Source organism: Antechinus flavipes, chromosome 2 (genome assembly GCF_016432865.1).
Source record: "Antechinus flavipes isolate AdamAnt ecotype Samford, QLD, Australia chromosome 2, AdamAnt_v2, whole genome shotgun sequence".
NCBI classification, from domain to species: domain Eukaryota; kingdom Metazoa; phylum Chordata; class Mammalia; order Dasyuromorphia; family Dasyuridae; genus Antechinus; species Antechinus flavipes.
Genome location: NC_067399.1, coordinates 495,003,445 through 495,022,171, shown reverse-complemented (window position 1 = coordinate 495,022,171; position 18,727 = coordinate 495,003,445). Strand labels below are relative to the sequence as shown.

The window sequence follows — 18,727 nt, the reverse complement described above, 5'->3', positions numbered from 1 at the left end:
GCCTAAAGGTGTTTTCAAATAGTTTCAGTCTCTCCCTCTCACTTCTCATTTTCCTGCTGCAGTCAGGGAATGAGAAGAGAAAAGAAAAAAAGAAGCTATCTTCATTCTCTTAACAATTTAATTAAATTGCTTTGGAATTTTATTCCCCAACCATCATTCCAAAGAACTTTCTTAAAGCTGCAACCTGGCCTGGGTTGGAGTGTACAGGAAGGAAACCTTTAATGGCTGGCTATAATTGGTATAGAATGCCAATCCAGAAAAATAGGAAAGAATATGCTAAAAGCAAAAGTTCTTGGGACTGAGAAAATTAGGAGTTAGGAGCGAAACATACCCACCTATAAAGTTGGGTAGGAAAGCGAGAGAACGGACATAGGCCGCTTTCCCCAGTGTGTTCATTTTGAAAGCTAGGCCATCCATCTCTCCACAAGGGGCTGAAGAAGTGGGCTTTAAGCAAGTGTGCCGAGGCTAGGGAAAAAAAACCCAAGAGCCATTTGGAATCCCCTATCTTTGTAGACAGCCCCATGGGCAGGCAAAAGCATCGTTTTGAGGTTTCTTTAGTTAAAAGGCTGTGAGGGGAGGCACTGCTCTAAGGCAGGATGACCAAATCAGGGAAACCAAGTCCGATTTTAAAATGTATGGGACAAACATGCTTCCTGAGGGGGCTGGAAGCTGCGGCTCCTTCAAAAGCCAAACAAAAGTTCTGGGAGGAGCGTGGCCCACTTGTCCAGAATGCTGGTAAACTTCTGTTAATTTAAAAGTTGGTGAAAACTTTTCGGGAGATTTGAGAAGATTAAGATTGAGTCCCCAATCTCCCCACTCTACAGTACCCCAAGAAGGGGACAGGAGAGGAGCATTTAAATGACAGGTTACCAAGCCATACCAGAGATGTCTGAAACAGGTCTTGGGTTCCTCTGTGATTCCCCACTCTTTGGGGAAGGGGGAGGAAAGACCAGAGGTGCAGAGTGAGCATGAGGGAGAAAGAAATGCAATGTTCTTACCCTCCTGCTTCCCCAATAGCGAGGGCTCCGCTGTGGATTCCATGATGGCATTTGAGGGAGGGGGAGCTGACCAAGCTCAATCCCTATAGTCCCCAAGAGTAGCAGCCAAGCGTAAGGAAATGTCTCCAAAGCTCACTTTAATTCAGTCCCCTTTCTCCTCATGGCTACAGCCCGATCATTAAAGACCTCAGAGACTGTATGTAATAGTGGAGTGGGAGAAGGGCTCAAGCAAGGCTTAAGTTTCTCCATTTATCTCCCCAGGACAGATCAAAGAGAGTGCTGGTCTTGGACCCCTGAGAGGGGTGGGGTCCCCAGAATGGCCATGTGTCTCCTTGGTTGGGGGGGGGGGGGAGATGTTCAGCTTTCTTAGAGACACTTCCTCTAGAAAGTCTCCTATTATTCTATGGGAAGAAATGAGATATGAGTGAACGAGATGAGGGGAGATCTTTCAAGATAGTTGTAAAAATCGAGTAAGGCTTCATCTACTTCAGAGTTTGAGTAGGCCTGAGGACTTTGAGCATTGATCCAAGATCATACCTCAATCCCCTTCCTGCTATCCTTCCATGACATCATTTTCTCCCTATTTCAATCAAATATAGACAACTATGTACTTATTGGTTAAGTTCAGTTTCTTGGGTATTTCCCAAGTTTAGAATGTGAGTGAAATAGCCCAGGCAATAAAATTCAAGACAGCCGCAATGAGGAAAATTTAGAATTTATTTGGTACCGGGCTCGGGATGGAATGATCGAATTCTGTGCTTTACAGAACTAAAGACAGCCTTATAAACATTTTTTGTTCGGCTTGTTACATTGTAATCTGTGATTAGCATTTTACAACAGGAGGATGGAGGCAGATTTTAACATAGATAGATCAGTATCGAGTACCTCCGAGTACCACCTACCTGGAACAGATACCCTTAAGGGCATTGTTGAGCCGGCCTTTTGAAATACAAAAGAAATCCCCAATCTAACTAAGCAAACTTTCTTCTGCTGGCCCGAGGCGGAAAGGAGGGGAGAGGAGGGCTATTTGTCCATTTCAGTGAGATCCTCAGCCAGTGAGGATGAGGGTCAGTAGTGGGAGGGGGTATTTGCATTAGGGAGTAAAAGTGTTAACCTTACCCCATAAGGTGCTTTCTCCCTTAGATATTCTGCTCCACAGGTGGGACGCCCTTATCTCGAGAACATATAATAAACTTTGCTTTGCTTCTAGAGATCTCTCCATTTTTTTTTTTTTTAATTAAATGGTGACCCCCTCACCATTTCTGAACCACACAGTTTTGGGGGCTAGAAAACCTTGGAAGATTTATATGAAGTCATGCTAATTAGCATGAAGAGAAGCAGGAGAACCATTTGTATACTTTTGTGAAGGAAAAAAGGGATGAAGGTGGAAGCCCAGATCTTTGATAGGAGCTAGGTAGCAGGAAGTAGCATCCGAGAGACAGCCTGAAATAAGTAAACAATCTGGAAGTTTAGTTACTCTCCTAGGCAAAAGGGGAGGAGTACAGATAAGATCAACAGAGCCATAAGTGAATCTTTTGTTCTTAAGTAGGCCATTTGTTCTTAGTCAATATTATTTCCTATATAAAAGAACCTATCTGAATATCACTAACTTGAGATAACTCCTTTTCAGTTAGTTTATTTGCTAAGTATCATAATGGCTAACTTCCTTAATCCTTTTTAGGATTTTATGGAGTCCAGGCCACACCTTTGGTGTCTTTCTCCTTAATGCCATCTTCCTTAGTTTAATTATGAGTTCTACAAGGGAACTTATCTTTTCACTTGTTAACTGCTAAAACCCCTATTCTTTGCTAAAACACTTAAGGAGTTATCTCATTGTTAGTAGTGTAATAAAATCTTTGTCTTTTGATTTGGAGGTCTAAGCCTAAAAATTATTTTTTAAAAATAATTTATTAATTTTTAATCCACATTGCTTTATGAATCATGTTGGGAGAGAAAAATCAGAACAAAAGGGGAAAAACCATGGGGAAGGAAACATACAGAAAAAAGATGTGAACATAGCATGTGTTGATTTACATTCAATTTCCATAGTTCTTTTTTTCTGAATGCAAATAGCATTTTCTGTGTATTGGGATTGCTTTGGATTACTTAAACCACTGAGAAGAACCAAGTCTTTCGTAGTTGATTATTGCACATTGCACATTCTTGCTGTTATTTTGTGCAATGTATTCCCGGTTCTGCTTGTTTTGCTAAGCCTACAAATTCTTTGGCGAAACCTCAGCCACTGCCCCACAACCCCAGTATACTTTTAGAGTCCAACACCCCTAATTGGAACAGAAGAACTTCATAACTCTATTTAAGGCAGTCATCAGTTAGGATTTCAGAGCACTGATGATGAAATTTATCTTAACCACTTAATTGAGAATGCTGGATTAGAGGTATGAAATAAAAGATACATTTTCCCAACATATCCAAAGTGTTTTATCAAGTGAAGCCAGAACTCTTAATCAGCTCATCTTGCTTCCATAGTCAAGACCACAAATCCATCCATCCTGTCTTCATCTTGATTAGCATAGCCTGGCTCTTCCTTGATCCCTCCCTGGACTCTTCCCAACTCCTCCCTGTTCCTTCCCTTTCTCCCCAGACACTGCCCTTGCTCCTCCTCTTCCTGAGGCTTTAAAAGGTCCCCCAACATGAAATCATAGTGCTTAGTCATCTATGCTTCTGCCTTGCTTAGTCCTATTTAGTTGAACCTGTGAGCTAGATAGATGTCTGTCATGATTTCTTCATGTTGCAAACCATTACTCTCTAACAGTATAAAACTGCTTTCCAACAAAATAACTATGCTCTCTCAATCTCCTATCCCACTTCATTTTACTTAACTATATTTATTTGTTATAAGGAAAGGCTGTGTTGTGGGACTAGGGGGATGGAGAAAGGGAGAGAAAAAAGATGAGATTTAAAAAAAAAGACCATCAATAGAATTTGATCATAATATTACCTGCTTAGAACTGTGACCAAGACCAGAAATTATCAGCTATTACAAAGTCTTGTGAATGAGTGAGCTAGGGGTAGGAAGACCAGTCCTCATGCTTTGCCCTGCCTTTCTTATATTCTGAGGTCTAGAGGTTTATACTCTTGAGATCCAGAGCTAGAATTTTAGACACATATACATCCTTACTTAGTTCCTCTCCACCTCTGCTGTGGTGTGTGACTCTGAAATTTCCATGGCCATAAAGAAGAGGACAATCAGAACAAGTTTGAGGAAATAATTAGGCAGAGAACTCAGTTAGGGCTTTTAAACAATTTTCATTATATTTTTGCTATGATGAATTAATAGAATGGTCAATATATGTTGATTGTCTATGTCCAACAAATGTGGGGATCATTGATTGGATTCAGATATGGAGTAGAATAGGATAAATTAATCTCTTGGTCTTTTAAATACATTTTAAAATAAATATTTCATATTATGTCCTAGATCAGGGATTCTTAGTCTGGTGTTAATGAAGTTAATATATAAACTTCATTATGATTGAATTTGTAATTGGGGAGCTAATGTTGCATAATGGACTTAAAAAGTCAGGAAGACCTGAGATCAAATGTGATCTCAGACTAGCTATGTGATCTAGCTTACTTCCTAGGATTGTAGTGAGGATCAAAAGAACTTTAAAGCACCATGTAAGCTGTTAATATTATTTTATATATTTAGAATATTATCCTTAGAAGGGGTCTATAGACTTCATCATATTGTAGAAGACATCCATTAAAAAAAAAAAAGATTAATAAACCCTCCTTTAGATCAGTATTGAATTTCACCAATGGCATTAGGGAAGGGAAGGGTAATAATCTAAGTTTTTGTAGACTGAGTGCCCCCTTATGGCCAGTGAGGAGGCTGAAACCTTTTATAAGGTTTTCTTTCACTAGAGAACCTGATGAGAAACTTTGGTTGTTGATTCAGAAAAGCACCATCTAGTGGACAATTCAAATATATTACCCAGTAAATAATATCACATATACATATGTATGTACATATATGTATATATATTCTGTAGGCTAAAAGAAGGCAGCGTAAGTATGAGATAATTTGGGCTTGCACTATTAAAATATTCCTAGTATTACATAAAGTACATTAAAAAAGGACAAAAAGCTCAAAGGTGTCAAATTATTATTATTTTTTGTACTTAGTAGTATTTTTTTCCAATTACATATAAAGATATTTTTCAACATTCATTTTTGTGAGATTTTGAATTCTAATTTTTTTTCTCTTCCTTTCTTTCCTCCTCTATCCCTAAGACAGCAAGCAATCTGATATAAGCTATACATGGATATTAAACATATTTGTGTTGTAGAAGAAGAATCAGAATTAAAGGGAAAACAATGAGAAAGAAAAAACAAGTTTTTTTAAAAGGTGAAAATAGAATGCTTCAATCTGCTCTTATACTCCACAGTTCTCTCTCTGGTTATAACTGGCATTTTCTATCCCAAGTCTATTGGAATCATCTTTAATCACTGTATTGCTAAAAAGAGTCAAATCCTTCACAATTGATTGTTACATAACCTTGTCGTTACTGTGTACAATGTTCTCCTGGTTCTGGTCACTTCATTCAACATTGGTTCAAAACAGGCTATTCTGAAATCAGTTACTCTTCATTTCTTATAGAATAATCATATTCCATTACCTTCATATACCTTAATTTATTCAGCCATTCCCTAATTGATGGTCATCCCCTCAGTTTCCAGTTCCTTGCCACCATAAAAAGGGCTGCTACAAACATTTTTGCTCCTTTTCTCTCTTTTATAATCTCTTTGAAATACAGATACAATGCTGAATCCAAGGATATTCATGATTAACTGGTCCTTTCAGGATAGTTCCAAAATGCTTTCCAGAATAGTTGGATCAGTTCACAACTCCACTATCAAATTATCTTTTAATATGAGTGTTTTGTGACTTGTGACAAGTCATTTCATGGGAGACTGATGGTGATTGTCTTTATGCCTCAGGATCATTGCCCTTGTCCTTGTGGAATTTGGAATACTAAACTTGAAATCAGGAAGACCTGTATTTAAACCTGACCTTTAACACATCTTTGCTTTATGACCATGGGCAAGTCATTTTACCTCTCCATTTGTGTGTTTCTTTATCTGTACATGGAAGGTTACAGTATCCATAGTAGCTATGTCATAGGTAAGAATCAGATGTGATGCTTGTAAAGAGTGATATTAATGCCAGGGATCAGTACTTATTTCTCTGGGTCTTAGTTTTCTCATTTCTTAAATAAAAATGAAATGCCTTGTTATCAAATAAGATGATGAATTATGAGGTAATTCAGGCCAATTCCAATAGACTTGTGATGGAGAGAGACATCTGTATTCAAAGAGAGGACTATGGGGATAGAATATGGATCACAACATAGTATTTTCACCTTTTTTGTTGTTTGCTTTCTTTTTTCTCCCCCCCCCCCCTTTTTGTTCTGATTTTTCTTGTGCAGCATGATAAATGTGGAAATATATATGGAGGAATTTCACATGTTTAACATATATTGGATTATTTGCAGTCTATAGGAGGGGAAAGGGGAAAAGGAAAGAGAGGAATTTGTAATGTGAGATTTTACAGGTGTAAATGTTGAAAACTGTCTTTGCATGCATTTTGAAAATAAAAAGCTATTATTAAATTTTTTAAATGATAATTTTAAAACTTTATTATTCATTAAAAAACACATAAACATCAGTCTTTACAAGGATACTAAGATGTCATCCTCATCCTCATCCTCATTAATATGGTTTTCTTTCAGTCTAGAATGTGAGCTCCCTGAAGGGGTAGGGCACCATATCTTATATTCTGTCATCCTCTGTAGAACAGTTGAGCATTCAAGACTGGGCTGAGCATATAGTAGTACTCAAGAAATAATCTATTGAATGAATAAATGAAGACTGGCCTTGGAATCCCGCTCCTTGGATAGCTGTGTGCACAATGGATAGAGCACTAGTCCTGAAATCAGGAAGAATTGGAGTCAGGCCTCAGACACTTTCTAGTTGTGTGATTTTGGGCAAGTCAACCCTGTTTGCCTCAGTTTCCTCAGCTGTAAAATGGTCTGGAGAAGGAAATGGTGAACCACTCTAGTATCTTTGCCAAGATAACACCAAATAGGGTCACAGAGTGGGACATGACCGAAAACTGCTATGGGACCAGAGGCAAGCTGTTTCTATCTCTGGGCCTGTTTCCTCATCTACAAAATGGGGATATTATATACTTAAACCACCTGTTTCATATGGTTGTTATGAGGAAAGCCCAACATAAGCTAGGGAATATTGTAAGAATGCAAAAATGAGATGATTGTCTTTGTGCCTCAGGACCACTGCCCTTGTCCTTGTGGGTAATTTTAAAATCTTTTCTGGGCCTTGGCTTTTCCAAGGTGTAAATGGTTCCAAGAGAACTTACCCAGGCCCCTTTCCTATGCTCCAGCCTGGCTGATACCTTATTTAGTCTGGCTGGAGTGCTCATGCTTTTCTTGGGAATGTCTATATATAGGGGAAGAAGCTGGTGCCATTTGCTGCTGTCCATCCTGCCCTCTCCTTGGCATTTGAATCCCCTGGTCCCTTCCCCACCCCCATCTCCCCTTACCCTCCGATCAGCTGCTGTATGGGGTTCTCTTAACCATCTTCATTTTTCTCTCCAACTGTCTTGTTCCCAGCTTGGCTGGGGACACGTTTTCTCAAATCAGAGGCTGGTCATGTTCCAGGCGGTGTAGGGATGATGGTGAAATTGTTAGGGCTGCTCTCTGGCTCTCAGCCTAGGGCAGGACTGATTTCTGATACCCCATAGCTCCAGTGTGATCTGGGATCTCCCCTTTTGGGGCTTTCGTTTTCTCCATTATAGAATGAGGAGGGTTGGACCAAATGATCTCTAAAATCCCTCTCAACTCTCAAGCTCTGTTCTTTGTAATGCTTTCCATTTCTGATGTGCTGAAATTTGCTTTTATCTCTATCATTCTCCCTCCCCAACTCCTCCTTAAAAACTACCAGCCATTACTAGTGTCCGGGAAGTCAACAACAGACTTCTATTCAGGCAAAAGAGAAGGATCCCTTACTTCTGGTGTCTTCTTCTTTCTCTCTTTCTAGGACAAAGTTCTTTTTGTCACTGCTTTATTCCTCTGTCTAGCCACAGTCATTCTTCTCATTGCTTGTTATGGCCCATCTTGGGACAGATCAAGGGTCCAATGTAAAGACTCTTGGAGTGGGAGGAGGGGTGGGACCTCCCCATAAGGGTCTTGGAACATCAAGGCAGGCACCTGCTTGAAGGTTTAAGTTTACCCAGGGCGCCTTGGCTAAATTAGGTAATAGGATCAGACTTGGGGAGGGGCGGGTGCAACTAAACTCTGGAAGCTAATTGGATTGGGGAAGGCTGGGGTATAAGGGTGTCCAATCCCAGGGAGTAGGGGAGGGAGGAAAAGCAGGAGCCTCTACAAATATTGGGGACTGGGATTGGAGTGAGCCTTTGGGTGTGGAGTGCAGAGGAGTTTGGACTGAGCAGCAGTGGGGCAGTGTGTGTGACCAGTCACCATGGTAAGTAGGCCTCTCTTCCCCATCCCCAATCACCCTCCTGAGGAGAGAACCAACCCTCATCCCCTTCTCCTTGGACTTTGGGAAAACATGTCCCCACAAGAGGCCAGGAAGCCCAGGCAACCCAAGGCTGCTGGCCCAGATGTGAGAGGCAATATGAGGTAGAGGAAAGCACAGATTTAGAATCCTCGGTACAAATCTTGACTCAGCCACCAACTTACTATGCCTCTGTCCCTTCTTCCCCAACCCAAGTCATTTAATCTCTTTCTTCAATTGCAAAATGAGAAATATGTCTTTTTAAAGTCCTTTTTAGCTCTAAGCTTTATGGATTAGTGGAGTCATTAGGAACATGGTCGTCCAAGGAGAAGGAGCAATTTCTCCAAAATGCCCTCCACTCTCACTTACCCTCTCTAACACAGAAACAGGATAATGTGATGAGAAGTGTTGGAATTGGAAATGAGGGATATAAGTTCATCCTTTAGCTTTGGCATCTACAACATGAGTGACTTCCTGTGATTCTTTCTCTGGAAATTTTCTTGGAATGAGGGGTTAGGGGTCTCCTTTGACCACAGAAAAGAGAGGATCCTGGAGCATCTGCCATCTCCCATCTTCTACCTTTTGTGGGCATCAGGGCAGCATGGAGTCTCTCTGCCCCAATTGCTTCCCTCTTTAGCTTTTACTATTTTTATTCAAGGAATCCCAAAAACTTAGGGTCATCTTACAACTGAAGCTAGAGAGCAGAAAGACTGCCAAGGAATAGGAAGAAGGAGCCAGAGCCAGAGCACCTTCTTTGACCTTTGAACGGGGGTTCTGGGGTACCAAAGGGCATAGTTTTTGCTAGAGAGGGAAGACTTGGATGAAGGGCACTAGGATCAAATTTCATCACTGCTTATTCTTATTATTGTATTTCCCTAATCTACAAAACAGGGGAACTAAAGTAGCGGGCTCAGTTAGTCTTTAAGGATTTGTTCAGTTTTACACTCTACAAGCCTGTGAAGGAGGCATTCTTTAGTTTTCAATATCTCTACCCCCATCCCCACTCCCAGCCCCTCCCTTCTTGTTCTGCTATTCCTTCTTTGAGGAGTAACTAGAGCCTGGGTCCAGCTGTTCTCACAGCCTCGGCCTAAGAATAGCCAAGTCCTCTGGCCTGAGGTGGGACATGGAAGGGGGGAGGGGATGTGGAGAGACAGGAAGAGGTCCTATGTTCTCTCCTATTGGAAAGAAGCCTGTGGAGATTCTGGGTTTGGGCCTTAAGGTTAGACTTTTCAAATCCCTTTCATAAGCAAGAGGAATATATTCAAAAATTCCTAGAGCCAGAAAGGACTTAGAAGATCATCTAGTTCATTTCCTTCATTTTTATAGATGAAAGAACTGAGGTCAGAGAAGGGGAGTAATTTGCCTACAGTACCACATAAAATCAATACCAGTGTGGAAAGTCCCAAGTCAGATGTCTTCAGACTTCTCTGGACTGGACTTCAGATTCCAGACTGTGGGATTGGAGAAGTCTGGACACGGCTAACCTGGGACTTTCCCCACTGGATTACACTACCTCACAAAAACCTGGCAGGGATATGGGATCACCCCCATTTGGCAGAGGAATTATCTGAAGCTCAGAAATGTTAAGCATTGTAAGCAGTTTCATATACTCCACTAAGGCAAGATGGGGTAGTTGATGGTGTACTGAAATCCAAAGTCCTGGGCTCAAATTCCAACTCTTCCATACACTTCTCTATGGCTTTGTTCAAATCACTTAATCCCTCAGGTCCTCAGTTTCCTTTTCGATAAAATAAGGGAATTGGATTAAATGATCTCTAAGGATCCTTTCATCTCTAATATTCTGTCCAACAGTTAGTGGCTGAGGTCTCTTATCTTCACTATCAGTTCTAATCTATACTGGGGCCCTCAACCTGATGAATGAGGAGTGGTAGGGATGAGACCATCAGTTAGTTCCCTTTCTATTGTCTGCTATGTTAAGGAATAAGGATGGTCCCATGATAATACCCTATGTACCCTTTCTTCAACTAAGTCCTCTTAGTTTTTAAATGGCATTAGTTTTGGGGGAATAGTAGTGGTGGTGAATTTTTATGCAGATTCTCTACTCCTTGAACTTTAAAGACATGGCAGAACCACATTCAAATGCTGCCTAATCAAGAAGAGTTTGAGCATAGAGAGAGATTGTATACCTGTTGTCCAAAGACTTGGTCTAACTACTAAGAAGAAATTTATCATCAAAAGATTGGCCACCAGATGGTGCTTTGGAGAGTGTGGTGTGTATGTGTGTGTGTGTGTGTGTGTGTGTGTGCGTGTGTGTGTGTGAGAGAGAGAGAGACAGACAGACAAACAGACAGAGACAGAGAGACAGTCTTAGAGTTTAGATTTAGAAGGAACCTCAGAGACTATCTGGACCAGTCTCCTCATTAAGGACCCTGAAAGTGAACGAATGACTTGTCCAAGATTATGTGAGTAGTAAAACAGGAACTGAACTGCTCTTTAACAGCGGGGGAGCGCTTGGCTCTCTCCTGGGGGGTCCCCTTTTCTCTTTCCCTTCTCCTTCCCTGAGACCTGGCACCTGGTACCTGACTTCTCTTGTGTGTTGCAGACGGACCAGCAGGCAGAAGCCCGGTCCTTCCTCAGCGAGGAAATGATCGCTGGTGAGTATGTATTTTTGTGGGCAGGGGTAGGGGAGTGGACTCAGGGCTCTTGGCAGGTTACCCTTGTCATTCCTCCGCGCCTCCCTCTCAGAGTTCAAAGCCGCCTTCGACATGTTTGATGCTGATGGTGGCGGTGACATCAGCACCAAGGAGCTGGGCACAGTGATGCGGATGCTGGGCCAGACCCCCACCAAGGAGGAGTTGGACGCCATCATAGAGGAGGTGGATGAAGATGGTGAGCTGCGGGTTGCGGCCAGCTGGGAGGGGAGGGCGGCCGCATCTGAGCAGGGCCTCTAAGGCTCCCTCTCCCCACCCAGGCAGCGGCACCATCGACTTCGAAGAGTTCTTGGTCATGATGGTGCGGCAGATGAAGGAGGATGCGAAGGGAAAGAGTGAGGAGGAGCTGGCCGAGTGTTTCCGTATCTTTGACAGGTCAGGCCTGGTGCCCGCGGGGCTGATTCCCCGGGAAGGTGTCGGCCAGGGCCTGGGGGGAGATGAGCTGCTCCAGGAATCCTGGAGTTCGGACTCAGCCCCAGGAGGGCTGGGGAAGCTTTGCGTGTGTGGGAGTGAGGAGCGGCTGGGGAGAAGAAGGGTTGGAGAGGAAGTAAGCCCGATTGGGCCCCGTGATTGGGCCCTGTTCTCCGCCCTTGGGGGATGTGAACTAAAGGATCTGTAAGGACCCTTTCCACACTGCTTCCTTAGGTTCATTGCAGTGCCTATGTGGGGCAGTCTCCTTTTGAGGGGCTACCTGAAAAGTGTCTGGTCTCTTCCCTTCCCCTCCCCCCACCCCCCAGGAATGCTGATGGCTATATTGATGCTGAAGAGCTAGTGGAGATCTTCCGTGCTTCCGGAGAGCACGTGACTGACGAAGAGATTGAGTCCTTGATGAAGGATGGAGACAAAAACAATGACGGTCGAATTGACTTTGATGGTGAGCGCGGAGGATGCCGCCGGAAAAGTGGGCGGGCCCGTGGAGAGAGGAGAAGTTGGGGAGGGGGCATGAATAGGCACCTTCTGTGGGAAGGGGCTTTTCGAGGAGCCTCGGCAAGGGATGGGGAGCTCCGAGACCCTGCTACCGAATCTAGTCCAGCCTCCCAACTTGCTATATGGCGTTTGATGAGTCATTTTCTTTCTTGAGGCTTTTTTCTTTTTTTGCAAAGTGAGAAGTTTGACTATTTCTAAGGTCCCTTCCAGATGTGATATATTGTAACATATATAAACAAACTTTTCCACTAAGCACTAAAGCAGAGGTGGCACTTTGCCCTGGTGCAGAGATGCAAAAATACAAATAATCTTGTCCCTCTTTCAAGAAGTTTCCAGCCTAGAAATGGGTGCCAGAGGGTGTTGTGTCAAGGTATCTGAAACTAATGTGAGCCTGAGCTGGGCACTGCCACTTACTAGCTAAGCACCCTAAGTTAGCAAATCATTTAGTTTTTCTATCAATTGAAGGACTTTAGTCCTCGGTCTCCGAATTCCTTTCCAGGTCTTAATTGCACGGATCAATAAATCTGAATAAGCCAGGCCTGTGTGGGCCATGTGGTGCAGATGTAGTCTCCACCTCCTCCCTATCCCTTTTCTGATTCCTCTCCTTCTTTTATCCTTGCAGAGTTCCTGAAGATGATGGAGGGTGTGCAGTAAGAATCCAGCACAGCTCAGTCTTGTATTGCCTCACCCTACTCTTCACACCCAAGGGTTCACTCTGAAATTCAACTGGCTTCTGTCCCCCTGAAACCATTCAGGACTGTCACCCTGTTCTCCTGCCCTGTCCCTCCCTAATTGTAATATTCCCCCTCTTCTCCCTCCCCCCTCTCCTTTTCCTGGGCCAGGAATGTGTAAATGTCACTAATAAAGGAAAAAAAAAAAACTCAAATGGACTGGGCCTCAGGGTCTGGGCTGCTCCATCACTTAGATGTAGAGAACACTGGGTTTATATGACAATCTTTAGTCGCAGAGTTGTTGTGAGGATAATGTAAAGTCCTTTGCAAACCCTAAAAGCTTTGTTTCTAAATAGTATTGCAATTTAGGTTTGGTGCGAGGGAAAAAAAAAAAAAAAACTTAATGATTTAAGGTATCTCAAAGTCTGACCTTGGGCATTCCAAAGTGGAATGGGCCATTTCAGGAGATCAGGGGTTCTCTTCATCTTTAAAGTCTTCATATAAGACCGAGATAATCGATTATCTATAGGAGCTTGTGGAGGGCAGTCTGGTTCGGGTTGGGGAAGGGGGGAGGGTTGCCCATATAGCGAGGGCTACGTCTGTGCTTCGCTGGTGGTCATACAATTGGTGTGAGAGGCGAGGATCAAACCCTAGAGGGCTAGGGTAGCTGGAAGGTGGAAAAAGGGAAAAGCAGGCTAGTCAGACCACGCAGCTAGCGTAGAGGGAGCTGGTGGGCCGGAGCTTTCGGGCTGTCTCCGCCTTCTCCGGGTCCCGGAGGGGTGGGGAGGGGGGTGGCCGCTGGCAAGGGCGGAGGCTGGAAGAGAAAGAGCCCGAGCTCTGCTACTCCAGGCTGCGGCCGAGATCGCCCAAACTGAGGGAGGCATGCGGGGCGCGGGGTCGGGGGAGAGGGCCCGGGAAGCCCGGGAGGCTGTGGCCGAGTGCCGGGCGGCGTACGAAGCGCTCAACAGGTTCACTGCCAGCTACAGGCAGTTGGTGCTGGGAGTGGGCAGCTCGGCCGACGGGAGGAGGCTGCGCCGGGCTCTGGAGGAGAGCGGCCGCCGGGGCTTCGAGTTGAGTCTGGGTGAGCAGACAGGTACCGAGGGGAGGGGAGAAGGGGGCCGGGGGCCGGGGGCGGTGCTTATGGAAGGGGCAGGAGTCCGTTAGGCGCGGGAAGGCCGGGGGCTTCCAAGCCGCGGAGTGGGAAGAGCACGGCGTTTGGAGCAGACACCGAGTTCGAATTCCGCTTCTGCTTTATTGCCCGGCATTCCTTTCTGTAAAGGGAGGTGGGCCAAGTAGCCCTCCGAGGCTACCCGGTCACACTTGCTCTAGATTCCAGGAGCTTAGGAATTATTTCAATCTGTCAAAGTGAGGCCCGGAGCTCTTAAAGTTCTCACTGTAGCCACTGAGATCTAATGCCCCGTTTGTTCTCCCCCGTGGCTGCCCCTGTTCTTTGCCTTCTTTCCCTCCCCCCCAACAGGCCTTCGGAACCAGCTTTTGGCCGAGCTCACAGAACCAGGGGGCAGACAGGAGGAAGAGGTGAAAATGGAGCTGGAGCGGATCTGGGTGCTCTGTATGTCTGCCCTGGAAATTTTCCTGCAGGATCTGGGTCGGGCCCATGACCTCAGCAGGATTTTCCCCCTGCCATCTCCGGCTTCAGGGACCCAGTTGGTTAATACTGGGGTTATATCCTTTGGGCCCAAGGGCTGGAGTCTGAGACGGCCCAGTGGGAAGACCTCTGAAAGAGCTGGGGAGCTGCCTGAAGAACTGGCCCAATGGGGGCATCGCCTGGAAGAGATGCTTTTGGAGATGGAGACCAAGGTCAATGTACCTGTATGGAGTGTGGAGGCCACAGTGGGAGATCCCGAAGCATTAGAGCACAGCCCTGAGAGCTCAGCTGGGAGAAGTCCTCGGGGATGCTGTGCTCGGGCTCCCGACAGGCTTCAATCTCATTGTATAGTAGCATGAAGCTGAATGTAGGCCTACTACAGGGACATCTCTCCCCTTTCCCCTTGAGAGATCAGCAGATGTTAATCTTTTACACCAGGGAACCATTTCAATGTAAGGTTGCTAAGTCATGTTCTTTCCCAGTTCAAATCCCAGGAAGGCAAAGGAGGGGGCATTATAAGAGAGAACTAAGTCTCAAAAATAAGGCTCAAGTGCAACTACAAATATAAAACAGCTGCAAGGTAGGATAATAATGAAGAAACAAAACTACATTGCAAAAGGGCCAATTTTTGGGCCCACTGATTTAGCTATGTCTAGTTCTCCATTTTCCCATCTGTGACAGAAGAGTGGTTTGGACCAGCTAGCTGATCCAGTTCCAGGATTGCTTCCAATTCAAAACATTCCATGGCCTATGTTCTAATGTCCTATCTAGCTCTAACATTGTACACTGCTTGCTAGAGAGACTAGCTCAGACCCCAGGGAATTGTTTCCTCTAGAATGAGGCTCAGCTTACAGCTCATCAGTTCCCCATCCTTCCTCCAGAGAGCCAAACAACACAGCAACAGCTTTAAAAAAAAAAAAAACAACCCAAAATTTATTTATACATTAATATTGAGGGCTAGTCTAGAGTTTAAGAGAAAAAAAAAGAAGAGTCTATGATACAGAGTCCTGTACAGAAGAAAAGAGATAGAAGACATTATGAGGAAGGGAAAAAGATACACACACACACACATACACATACACACAAGATGAAGGGAAGGCAGACTGGGCAGCCAGGGTCAGGGCTCTTGGCTAGTCACCTGCTTCATGTAGGTTTCCAGCAGGTACTTTTTAAAGGCTGGGGAGAGAAGATAAATAGGTAAGCAACTGGCCTGAGGGTTTCCAGGGACATGTCAGTGTTTTGGCAAAACTCCAAAGGGTTAACATTAAGTCTAATAATTTTAGAAAATGAGGTAGCCTCGCCTGCCTTTAATTTTTTTCTCCCATTTCTTCCTTGATCCTAGATCACCCCTTTTCCCTCTAATCATTTCTAGGGGAAATGCTTTTGCTCCAAATCTGGCAAACTAGAAGCTAGCAGAATTCATTCTCTTCCTAACTAAAGTCCAATGTTTGTTCCCATACACAGCAAGCTCCCTCTGCTAAGGTTCCTTCTATTCCATTCACTTAAGAACATATTTTAGTTAAAAGCTCTCTTGGGATTTTTGCAATAGCTATTCTTCGAATACCACTATGGTGAGATTTATCATTTTACCCAAGGCACTATTTGCCTAAATGTTCTCAAGGCCTAAGAGTTTAATCTATGCAGGACAGAATTTTTCATTTTAAATCATCTAAGGAAAAATTTGTTGTTCTTGTTTTAGCAGAGGATTTACCTGTGGGGTTTGTCCAAAGTTCAGCAGCATGTGTGTTCAAGGGGCTATCAATGTTGGGTTCTGTAGGTGGAGACAACATGTTAGGAAGGGAAGTCCAGAAAAACAACTGTCTAGGAAATTGGAGCTCTGTAAAAATCAGGCTCAGAAGTGTAGTAATGGTTAAGCTAGATGGTTTCTGACATTCTGTGAGTTAAAAGACGGTGAAAGGAGAGTAAAGGGTAATAATCTTAACCCTTAGAGGGAAGATGAGGGGAGACCTGGGAAAGAGAAGAAATCCTAAAGAGACAATAGGCATTACCTCCCAGCAGGCTCTGGATGGATAATAGGATGGTCCTGACATCATACAGAGCTGACCACTTGTCCTTGAGGATATCCAAACAGATATTGCCTTGGGTGTCCACATTAGGATGGTAACAAGGTGTGACAAATTTCACAGTGGGAGCATTATATGGGTAACCGCTGGGAAACTCCAAGGACAGCTTGTACCTTAGGTCTTCATATACCTGAGGAAGAAACACCCAAATAAATTAGTGAGCGGAACACGATTGAGCTTGAGGGGACATCTAAGCTACATAAGACACTTTGGTTCAAAAGGAAAAAAGATAGGAGTCAAAATGCCTGAATTTTAGTCTCTCTTTTGCCCTTGTACACAGGCAAGTCTGTACACTTCAGTTTTTATCTACACAGCAGTGTTATCACCATTTACCCTACCTAGTTCACTGGGCGTTGAGATGATCAATCTAGTCAAAAGATGTGAAAGCCTCAGAATTACAAATATCAGATCATCGCTTTTGGGGGTTGGGGTTTTCTCCTCTACCCCTTAAGGTACTCCTCTCACCCAATCCCTTAGTTCAGCTATACAAAGCAAATTCCACAGGTCCCACCCATTTCCAGTCCTAGATGCTCACCGTCCCAGCTGCCCCATGGATAGTTCCAACCCATTTGAAGAGATTGTCTGACTCTGGGAAGGCAGAAATTCCTTTGTCTCCCGACATCTGTAGAGGAAGAATAAGCTTTTTCTGGGGTGGGTTGCTGAGTATGTGGCCTTAGATGATCCCTAAGCTCCCTTCCAAGACCTTGCATCTCTAAAGGGGAGGGAGAATACGTGGGTGAAAGGGATGCAGACTAAAGCCATACTGTTTTAATGATAACTGACCCCAATAAAATACAACCTGGCCTATTCGGGTTTGGCTTTTTGGGGGGTGGGAGAGGGAAACGAGCGGAGCTGGGGGTGTGAGGTTCAGCAACCAGTCCTCTGGGGGAAGGCTAATGGTTAGCGGTGGAGTTGTAAAATTCCACATTCTTCCCAGGTGGCCCTTTGTAAAAAAACAAAACATGGGAGTGTGGAACCCGAGGTCGCTTTTCAGCCGAGTCTTTGCCTCGAGGGGCAGGGGCAAGAAGGGCTGAGCTGGAGGCAGGAAGCTCGGCGGGGCCCTGGCTGCCGGGGCTGACACAGTGAGTGCCTACTCACCATTAGGGTCATCAACTCCTGCTGTAACCTGCAGAGAAGGGGCAGGGGAAGGTTTCGGTTACTGAGAACTGGGGGCAGACCGGCCTTACCCCAACCTCCTCCCCCTCGAGCGCTCCCCCTCCCCCAGGCTCCCTCTGAGGGGCAGTCCATTCCCCAGCTGCCCTCCCTTCCCGGCCGAGGGCTCTCCGGCTTCCTCGGCCCCGAGCTTCGGGAACTCTCACCTCTTGCCCACGGACCCGCGAGCCGCGCCCGCCCCAGGCTCGGTCCCCTTACGGGAGGCGGCGGCAGCGCTGGCAGCAGCGGGGTCGCGGTTCTGCGAAGCCATGGGGGACCGGAGATAAAAGAAGAGAAACTCCCGGGCGGCAACTGCGGGGCTCCAGGCCCGCCGCCCGCGTTTGAATTGTAACTCTCCGGCGGTATCAACCAATCGGGGACACGCTTGGGTTTGATCCAGCCAATGGATCACTCCGACGTGCCTCGTAACCTAGAAACTTGTAAACCCACCCAACTAGAACAACAGGACTGGCCAGCAGAGGCTCGTTCCTGAGAAGCCGATTGGTTGCTAGAACTGTCCATTAAGTAACGAATTTGTAGATGATTGGTGGCCTTCGGGGAAAGCAATCCTTAAAGGGCTACTGAAAAGTACACGTGGGAAAGCTGTGAATTCAAACAAGTCTTGCCGGGACACTTCCTGGGGTTGGGCTCCTAAGTCTACTACCGAGAAGCTGGAATAAAGGAAATTGGAAGCTCTCTTCCAAGACCTAAATGGTCATCTAAGGCTGCGTGCTCAGCAGGCCCAGCCCACTGTCCGAAATCGTTACTAATTCTGGAGACTGCTGGGACCCCCGGTGGGGTTGCGGGGGTGGGGGAGGAAGAAAGCCCTGCTCAGCCCTCCCCGTTCTAGATATGCTCACTCGGCAGAGCCTGGAACTCCCAACAGAACGGAGGATCTTGTAGCATGTCCCACCTCTTCCATCCGGAGACACTGACCTCCTTTCTGTTCGCGGGACAAGACGGTCCATTTCGGCTCTGGATTTTTTTTTTTTTTTTTTTTTTGGTTGTCTGTCATTCGTGAAATTCTCTCCCTCCTCATCAAGGCCCCTGGGCTTAAGTC

At 45.0% G+C, this 18,727-nt stretch overlaps 3 protein-coding genes across 3 annotated transcripts; 2 read left to right on the top strand and 1 right to left on the bottom strand.

Annotated features, from left to right (window-relative positions):
• The first annotated feature begins 8,407 nt into the window (after window positions 1-8,407).
• Window positions 8,408-13,040, top strand: TNNC2 (troponin C2, fast skeletal type). The gene is made up of 6 exons (XM_051979921.1): window positions 8,408-8,522; window positions 11,119-11,170; window positions 11,262-11,405; window positions 11,488-11,602; window positions 11,965-12,101; window positions 12,777-13,040. Exons 1-6 carry the CDS (start codon window positions 8,520-8,522, stop codon window positions 12,806-12,808), a joined length of 483 nt encoding a protein of 160 aa, XP_051835881.1. The 5' UTR covers window positions 8,408-8,519; the 3' UTR covers window positions 12,809-13,040.
• A 93-nt stretch (window positions 13,041-13,133) lies between these two features.
• On the top strand, window positions 13,134-15,356 carry LOC127550760 (regulator of G-protein signaling 9-binding protein-like). The gene is made up of 2 exons (XM_051979920.1): window positions 13,134-13,906; window positions 14,303-15,356. Exons 1-2 carry the CDS (start codon window positions 13,708-13,710, stop codon window positions 14,788-14,790), a joined length of 687 nt encoding a protein of 228 aa, XP_051835880.1. The 5' UTR covers window positions 13,134-13,707; the 3' UTR covers window positions 14,791-15,356.
• UBE2C (ubiquitin conjugating enzyme E2 C) lies at window positions 15,337-18,000 on the bottom strand. Its single transcript, XM_051979922.1, has 6 exons — window positions 17,835-18,000; window positions 17,614-17,641; window positions 17,051-17,137; window positions 16,441-16,645; window positions 16,143-16,202; window positions 15,337-15,607 (listed from the first exon to the last, which is right to left on the bottom strand). Exons 1-6 carry the CDS (start codon window positions 17,936-17,938, stop codon window positions 15,549-15,551), a joined length of 543 nt encoding a protein of 180 aa, XP_051835882.1. The 5' UTR covers window positions 17,939-18,000; the 3' UTR covers window positions 15,337-15,548.
• Between the last annotated feature and the right edge of the window lie 727 nt (window positions 18,001-18,727).